General features: G+C 42.1%; 1 protein-coding gene across 8 annotated transcripts in view; it reads left to right on the forward strand.

Annotated features, from left to right (window-relative positions):
- The window catches only part of utrn (utrophin), a 334,500-nt gene extending 330,941 nt beyond the window's left edge, over nt 1–3,559 (forward strand). For all 8 annotated transcript variants that reach the window (XM_042300851.1, XM_042300850.1, XM_042300854.1 and 5 more), the window contains one exon: nt 1,427–3,559. In XM_042300851.1, the coding sequence (XP_042156785.1) occupies nt 1,427–1,435 (9 nt within the window). In that variant the 3' untranslated portion in view covers nt 1,436–3,559. The remainder of the gene's footprint in view (nt 1–1,426) is intronic.
- The last annotated feature ends 5,871 nt before the right edge of the window (nt 3,560–9,430 follow it).

Raw genomic sequence — 9,430 nt, forward strand, 5'->3', positions numbered from 1 at the left:
AAATGGATGCATGCATGACTGTAAGTCGTTTTGGATACAAGCGTCTGCTAAAGGCCATATATGATGTTATTAAAAATGGTTCCTGTAGGTTGTTGTTCTAAGCCCAGAGTGTGGTTGAATAGGTTTCGATGTCCATTCAGAAGCCAGCCTATTGTTCCAAGGAGCATAACCCGGTGTTACATTAAAGGGATACTTTGGGATTTTGGCAATGAGGCCCTTTATCTACTTCCCTGCAGTCAGATGAACTTGTGGATGCTATTTGTATGTCTCTGTGTCCAGCATGAAGGAAGTTAGGGGTAGGTTCCTGAGCCAATGCTAACTTGTGTTACCCATATTCTTCCAGTCATTGTGCTATCTGCTAGCATAGATACCCATATTCTTCCAGTCATTGTGCTATCTGCTAGCATAGATACCCATATTCTTCCAGTCATTGTGCTATCTGCTAGCATAGATGCCCATATTCTTCCAGTCAATGTGCTATCTGCTAGCATAGATACCCATATTCTTCCAGTCATTGTGCTATCTGCTAGCATAGATACCCATATTCTTCCAGTCATTGTGCTATCTGCTAGCATAGATGCCCATATTCTTCCAGTCAATGTGCTATCTGCTAGCATAGATACCCATAGACTTCCAGTCATTGCTTCAACTCTGGTTAGCATAGATACCCATATTCTTCCAGTCAATGTGCTATCTGCTAGCATAGATACCCATAGACTTCCAGTCATTGCTTCAACTCTGGTTAGCATAGATACCCATATTCTTCCAGTCATTGTGCTATCTGTTAGCATAGATACCCATAGACTTCCAGTCATTGCTTCAACTCTGGTTAGCATTGGCTTGCAAAACTACAGTAACTTTAGCTTCCTTCATACTGGACACAGAGACATACTAATGGTCTCCATGAGTTCATCTGACTGCGGGGAAGTAGATACAGGGCATCATTGCCAAAATCCCGAAGTATCCCTTTAAAAAGCATTTCCCAGAATCCTAAGTGCCCAGCTGCGTCCCTGATCTCTCCTGTCTCCTCTCTCTAAATTGTTGTGACGGGCTTGAGGGACTGCCAATCTGCCCTGATTGCATTTTCAGGAGCTTCTGATACTTTCCATTCAATACCTGCAGATGAAGAGAAATTAGTGTTGTTTACATCAAAACCCAGTGGAAGATCATTATTTTCTATGCATCCCTGAACTCTCGTGCCTTGCCTATAATAGAGATAGATAACTTTGGGTGGACAAATTGAAATGTTCTACTTTTGGAAGAGTCTATCTGCTCTACTTAATGTGCATTTTACCTCCGTGATTACCCAGAGATAAGAGGAAGACCCTATTTGGTATTGCCAACTTTGTTTAGTCTGGCTAATGTATGTGTGTGTAGATGTGTAGATGTTGTAATAAATAATGTGTGTGTTTTGTCTATGTTTCAGGTGATGTGAGAGCCATCAACAAAGAGGAAGGTGTGTGTGTTTTCTGAGAGAGAAACATTCCCAAACACACAGCTTCTATGCTTTCCCTCGCTAAACTTTTCAGAAGGACAGGTGGAGAGCTAGACCCCCTAGCAAGAGACCCCCCGGTAAAACCCAAAGACAGGACCACAGAACTTTACTACTATTACCACGTCGTCGTCTTGTACTATGCAAAATGTACATTTTATTAACTGTAGATTGTACCTGGAGTCGGTTAAACATTTGTCAGTAATTTGTATGAATATGCCGATGATTATGGGGGTTCCGGGGGCTTTGTATAACAACATATGTTTTTTGTGGGATTTGTTTTGTTTTTTGTTCCGCTTTCACTGGGAATCAAACTCCTCTCTGCTTCTACCCTACTGCCGTCATAACGGGGGACATGGTAACTGTTTTTATATCCAATTTGGGGAAGGTGGCCCATTTTAAGATTATCGCCTCAAATGATCGTTTTAGACAATAGGCTCTGTGTCTGTCCTCAAAATGTTTTTCCTCCCTTTAAAGCGTTATGCATGCGATTCTGTCGGCGTTGTCATGCCTGACGCAATTGCGACGTTAACGTAACCCCTTCTGTGCCTATACAGTTGTCATTCCAAGTGTGGCAGACTGATTTAACGTTGTAGTAATTAAGTTGGATTGTTGTATAAAGGAGAGAGGGGCGGAAACTATAAATTAATGGAACCTTAAGCTGTTCTGAAATAATCAAGTTTGTAAGAGGCCCACAGTCCATCATCGTGTAGAATAGTTTTATAAATATATGTTTAACAAAAAAATCAGAAGAAAGCCATGATTGCCTTGCTACCTCAGACAAACACCTTTTCATTTGCGTGGTCTGTAACTTGTTTCATTTCCATTTTACTGTACTCACAACAAGAAAACAAACTGAAAAACATTCTAAACGTGTTGCTTATAGAGGTGTACTGCGGTGGGGAGATCCCCAGCATCATAAAAGACAAAACACAAAGACATCCTATTAGTTAACTACCCATGGGTCTGTGGCCTTTCTACGCTGCCCCAAATCGGTGTACTGTGTCTGGCTCTGTTGATTTCCCCCTGTCAGACCTCTAGCACTGCTCTCTATGAGTTATGCCTTGTGTTTTGTGCTATGCTATTCTGGAAAACGTGATCGTTTTAACAGCGCTATTATAACCTCCTCCAACTATGTCCTTGGACTTATGATGATGATAATATAGTGTAACACGGCAGAACAGCGTCTTTCCTGAGGTATGTAGTATAGATTGACCACACTACATGTAATATGGCTACATACTGTATGTTTTATTCAAAATACATTTTTATAACAACTTTTATTTCTCTGGACTCTTGCTTCAAGGACCTATTAACAATGCGTGCTTCCCCAGAATACATTGGTCTACACTACAAGCTGGCAACACAACAAGCCGTCAACAGCGAAACAAGTGTGAAAAATGATCCTTTATAGTGTTTGCCGTAAAAATGTCCACCAATTGTTAAACAGTTAGGAAATCAAGTGACATTGTGAATACTGAATAGTGTCGTTAGCGTTGTTGTCAGTTTGTCACAGACAGCAACCCAGTAGATATTGCCTTCTTAAGCAAATACATATGTAAACATATTTACCGCCCCTATTTGCAAACGTCTCATCAGGAGATAATCTCCCAGCATTCAACAGCATCCCATGGTGGCCATCCATAATGGCTAGGAAGGAAATGGTCCTCGTTATGGGCAGAAATCTAGCACGTCGCCTGGCGCCCACTGCAGACTTCATCATTATTATTATTTATCAAAGGAATTGATTGCGCAGCGTGAGGTTCTACCATTATAATATGTTACAAGAGGAACGCTCTGGGCGGGAAATGAGAGAACAACTGAATGATGGGAAGTAATTAGACAAGGAATCCAGCTTCCTGCCTCCCATCCCCTGCAGTCCACAGTTACGCTGTACCAAGTTACATGCTTCTTTCACCAGAGTATTACTCACATCCAGAAGCATTCATCACTTATTCCCCACACCCTTTATTTAAAGAGTATGTGATATCCTATTCATGTTCACAGCCAACAACACCATCAATTAGATTTCACTAGTGAATTCATTAAAGTGGCTCTAAAACTGTTCATGTATGCTCATTGCTTTTTACTGTACACCAATATCTGTATCCTTTTTAATAGTGAGATTAGGTTATCAATCACTGCTGTTTTACTTCTTTCCTTCCCTTCTTCCATTGAAAGGTTAGTATGATAGATTCAAAACTCTGTCGGGTAAAAGCAGAATGATGGAAACCGAAACACTCGTCTAATTCCCCTCACCAATCTCTTCCAGGACAGTGGTCCACCATAGGAAAGGAGTACTCAGACTTTAACATTACTCAGACGGACCCCTTGATAATTTCCTTAAAGGGATACTTATGAATTTTGGCAATGGGTGCCTGCTATCATGCTAATAGATACCCATAGACTTCCAGTCATTGTGCTAAGGCTAGTTAGCATTGGCTCGCAAAACTACTTTTAACTTCCTTCATACTGGTCACAAAGACATAAACATGGTATCCATGAGTACACCTGACTATAGGGAAGTAGATACTGGGCATTATTGTCGGAATCTCAAAGTATCCCTTTAATCTTTTTGTAGAGCGGCCAGCCAGCACGTAGCTCAGTCACTAATTAGTTTAAGTAGTGCAGCTAGACTGGATGAGTCTGTGCTTCATCTCCAGTGACACTCTACTGGCCAGCCTTCTTCTACCAGTTCAATAAGGCAACAGCAGCCTACATGCAGTACACAGTAAGTGGAGCAAGGGGTGAGACTGTTTATTCCTTAGACACTCTTTAAATCAATATATTTCTTCCTCTGATGTCTCAGGGGTGTGTCAAGTAGTGAAACACACCCAGTTTGTACCCCAGTGATGTTCTCACTTGTAAAGATGAATTAATTAATAGGTAATGAACTTGTCTACCCAGAGGAGGCTCTTCACTGGAATATAAAGTTTCAACACAGACTGAAATATCTACAGTAAGTATAGACCGAGGTATATTAAAATATATGTGGTCCCTTGTGGTTCAGTTGGTAGAGCAGGGCACTTGCAACGCCATTGTTGTGCGTTCGATTCCCACGGGGGACCAGTATGAAAATGTGTGCACTCTGGATAAGCGTGCCTGCTAAATGACTAACATGTCAATGTAAATGTAAGTAATGATATGATCACCAGGGGACATGAGAATCAAAGACAACATGGTTTTTAGAACTAACTGATTCATCCTTTATGTTCAAAACCTTCCTCTGAATGTATGTACTCGGACCAAGTCTGCCAACTTTGACTTTGATAGTGGATTTGCTCACGTTCAGTGTTCAAAGGTCACCAAAAACATCTTACCATCCAATCTGAAACTAAAGTGACAAAATGTTTAATGTCAGCCTTGGAAACATGCTTTGACCTTTCTGCCAAGGCTAAACTAGCTATGACCCTGATCTGTTTCACCTGTCTTGTGCTTGTCTCCACCCCCCACCAGGTGTCTCCTATTTGCCCTCATTATGCCCTGTGTATTTATACCTGTGTTTTCTGTTTGTTTGTTGCCAGTTCGTCTTATCATGTCGTCCCAGTGTGTTTTCCGTGTGTTACCTTATCTCTAGTTCTTGTTTTCTATTCTTCCCGGTTACGACCTTTCTGCCTGCACTGACCCTGAGCCTGCCTGCTGGTCTGTCCCATGTTTTACTCTGCCTTGACCTACGAACCTCTGCCTGCCCTCGATCTGTCCTTTTGCCTGCCCCTTTTTCATAATAAATATTCTGAGAACCCGAACCATCCGCCTCCTGTGTCTGCATGTGGGTCATATCCTGAGTCGTGATACTGACGTGCAAGGATGAATACCTCATGCTCACATAGTACAGCAGTGTAGCATTGCAGTAAGCCTGGACCAGTCATAATCCTCTAACTGGTAGTTCCAGTGGATTGTAGTGCTGCTAGTACTTTAATTTGTCATGGTGTAACATAAAATCAGCTTGGCAGTTAGATCAATCATCAGCCTACATCATCATCATCTTAGTCGCTCAATAAGAAGCTCTACTGGGCATCCAAACAATAAAAGTCCAATTTAATTCCTTATTCTCTTCCCTCGTGTATCACAATCTGTTTGTACTAATTGTCTTTTTTACTGAGTAAAACAACAGCAAAACAACAATCCTCTCAGCTTTTACCTCAACTCCCTCAGCTGTCCTCCCACGGGCTTGCTGTGAAGTGGCCGGTCGTCATTATGGATCCAGCACAGGGGACAGGACGGGGGGGAGATGGGTCGTTTTTTGGACTCTGCGTGGTGTGGCTGGCACGCGGGACCCCTCTCTGCCCGTCTCCTTTGAGCAGATGCCTGGCAACGGTGTGTGTGTGGTGGCAGTGGTGGTGGACGGGCAAGGATATGCCTCCTGGCACGGAGGAGGGACAGGGAACAGATGCAGAGAGAGACGGGGAGAGAGGCTGGCCGGCCATGACGACGCTGGTGTGGGCCGGAAACCTGCGGGAGGGAGGGAGAGGGGGGGTTACATAAGGAAAGAGGAAGTAACAGAGGGATGGAGAGAGACAGAGATGCTATACAGTGAGACTAAAAAAACAGTGTAAGAGTAGGAGGGAGAGAGACAGAGATACTATACAGTGAGACTAAAAAACAGTGTAAGAGTGGGAGGGAGAGAGACAGAGATACTATACAGTGAGACTAAAAAACAGTGTAAGAGTGGGAGGGAGAGAGACGTGGAGATGGGGAAACTTTAATGTCCCTTAATCACCTTAAGTGGCTAGGTATCTTAATGTGAAGTTCCATATGAACACTTACTCTGCAAAGAGATGGTACGTACTGTCAGCTATAGAGCAGCGGTGGCTTTAGCTGCATCTTTGCCTCTCCCTCTTACTGTACTGTATGGGAAAGTGCTGTTAATGGATCTGGGGTCAACACTGCCCTGAGGCTGCCTGGCTGGCTGCTACACGCAGTTTGTCCTATAGTCAGCATGTTTAGCTAAAGGCCTTAAGTAAAGGGAGGGAGGCTGAGATATGGAAAGGGGAGGAGAGGAGAGGGCACTACACCTCCCTTTCTTCAGATATATCACGGCTGTCTAATGCACATCATTAACACTCTCACTAATATGACAGAGTGCTGACTGAGGGTGCAGACAGGCACTGCCACCACGCTGCTGCTTTAACAGAAATCGCACTCATCTGCTCATCTCTCCCTACTCTCATTCACTCATTTTCATTTCTGGGACATCTTTCTCCTTTCTCTCTTAATTAATATTCTCTCTCTCCATACCTCTCCTGCTTTTTCTCCTTAACGTGTTTTTCCTCAATGCTCTATCCATTTTCCCATTCTCTCTCTCTCTCTCCTCTCTCTACTGTGCCCTCAGATTCACACTCTACCGAGCAATTAGCGCTAGCAATCATCCACACATTTATTATCCATCTTTTACAACATGAATAAGATTGCCCCTTTGTGTGTGTGTCAATCCCTCTTTCTCTTCACACCTTCCCTGCAGCCATGACAGATCGATAGAGGTTTCTAACACTGTTTAGTTCTGGTTCTACTCCTCTTCTCTTCTGTCACGGCTCTTTCCCTACCGCCCAGCACAGGCCTGGACCTAATGGGGGGAGACCAATAGAAATCAGTGTGTCGGGGGTGTAGGTATTTGGGAGAGGTGGTGGGATCAGTCAATATCCCCGTAGTGCCATTACAGTATGGGTCATTAGCTACAGTCTGATCATCTGCGTTCACGGTGCTATGAGCCCTGCCACATCACTAGCATGAGCAAATCACAGCAATAAACAACAGGATATGATTTACTTTCTGTTTATTCCACTTTTTACCCTTCTTCTGTCTTTCCAGCCTGCACAGGGTGAACTGGGCCTGGAGATCCAAACTTAAACATTGACTGACATGTCTTCTTCTATTTTGACAATAGGAAATGATTCATGCAAGTAATTCATAATTACCCTTATGGTTCAGTGATTTTATGGTTTATTGATTTCTTACATATGATTGATGGCAACACTTTGTATTAAGTTCTGAGACTAATTATTCAAACTTTGAACAAGTTTTGTTAAAAGTGGCTGTCTTGTATTTAGTCACTGTGGTCATGTTGGCAAAAGCAAATCTAAAAAGATAGAATACAAAACTACTGCCTTCCCTAACAAGTTAATCTGCATAATACATACTATTAATGTTAGCAGAAGGCCTGCTGCTGTCTTCTAAGGCAGATGTATTTAACCACACACCAATTTAGCTGTGTTGGCCCTGTGGGTATTGAATGAAAGACTCTCTCACTCTCTCTCAATTCAATTCAAGGGCCTTTATTGGCATGGGAAACACATGTTTACATCGCCAGAGCAAGTGAGGTAGATAATAAACAAACGTGAAATAAACAATCAAAATTAACAGTAAACATTTCATTCATAGCAGTTCCAAAAGAATAAAGACATTTCAAATGTCATATTATGTCTATATACAGTGTTGTAACGATGTGCAAATGGGAAAGTACAAAAGGGAAAATAAATATGTGGTCTGTCGTACGATAATTTGGTCGAAAAGCCAATGTGACATTTGCTCAGTACATTGTTTTCACTGAGGAAATGTACAAGTCTGCTGTTAATGATGATGCAGAGGATTTTCCCAAGGTTGCTGTTGACGCATATCCCACGGTAGTTATTGGGGTCAAATTTGTCTCCACTTTTGTGGATTGGGGTGATCAGTCCTTGGTTCCAAATATTGGGGAAGATGCCAGAGCTAAGGATGATATTAAAGTGTTTAGGTATAGCCAATTGGAATTTGTGGTCTGTATATTTTATAATTTCATTGAGGATATCATCAACACCACAGGCCTTTTTGGGTTGGAGGGTTTGTATTTTGTCCTGAAGTTCATTCAAGGTAATTGGAGAATCCAGTTTGTTCTGGTAGTCTTTAATAGTAGATTCTAAGATTTGTATTTGATCATGTATATGTTTTTGCTGTTGTTATAGAGCCAAAAATATTGGAGAAGTGGTTTACCCATACATCTTCATTTTGGATAGCTAACTCCTCAATTTTCCCAGAAGTGTTTAGAGTCTATGGATTCTTCATTTACATTGGGCTGATTTCTGACCTGCTGTTCCTTCTTTTTCTGTTGTGTATTTCTGTATTGTTTTAGTGATTCACCATAGTGAAGGTGTAGGCTCAGGTTTTCTGGGTCTCTATGTTTTTGGTTGGACAGGTTTCTCAATTTCTTTCTTGGGTTTTTGCATTCTTCATCAAACCATTTGTCATTGTTGTTCATTTTCGGTTTTCTGTTTGTAAATTTTAGATTTGATAAGGAAGCTGAGAGGTCAAATATACTGTTTAGGTTTTCTACTGCCAAGTTTACACCTTCACTATTACAGTGGAACGTTTTGTCCAGAAAGTTGTCTAAAAGGGATTGAATTTGTTGTTGCTTAACTGTTTTTTGGTAGGTTTCCACACTACATTCCTTCCATCTATAGCATTTCTTAATCAGTTCCTTTAGCTTTGATGCCTCATGATTGAGTATTGCTCTGTTCAAGTAGACTGTGTAGTCTACAGTACTACTGCCAAGAGATGAGCTATAGGTGTACCTACCATAGGAGTCCACTCAAAGCCTACCATTGACTATGTACATTCCCAACGTGCGACTGAGCGGCAGGAGCTGTGACCCACTTTTGTTGGTTATGTTGTCATAGTTGTGCCTAGGGGGGTATACGGAGAAGGGAATGCTGTCACCTCCAGGGAGGTGTTTGTCCCCCTGTGTGCTGAGGGTGTCAGGTTCTTGTCCAGTTCTGGCATTTAGGTCGCCACAGACTAGTACATGTCCCTGGAAATGATTGATTTCCCCCTCCAGGATGGAGAAGCTGTCTTCATTAAAGTATGTGGATTCTAATGGGGGGATATAGGTAGCACACAGGAGGACATTTTTCTCTGTTAAGATCATTTCATTTTGAATTTGCAGCCAAATTTAAAATGTTCCTGTTT

Source organism: Oncorhynchus tshawytscha, linkage group LG18 (assembly GCF_018296145.1).
Source record: "Oncorhynchus tshawytscha isolate Ot180627B linkage group LG18, Otsh_v2.0, whole genome shotgun sequence".
Classification (NCBI taxonomy): Eukaryota; Metazoa; Chordata; class Actinopteri; order Salmoniformes; family Salmonidae; genus Oncorhynchus; species Oncorhynchus tshawytscha.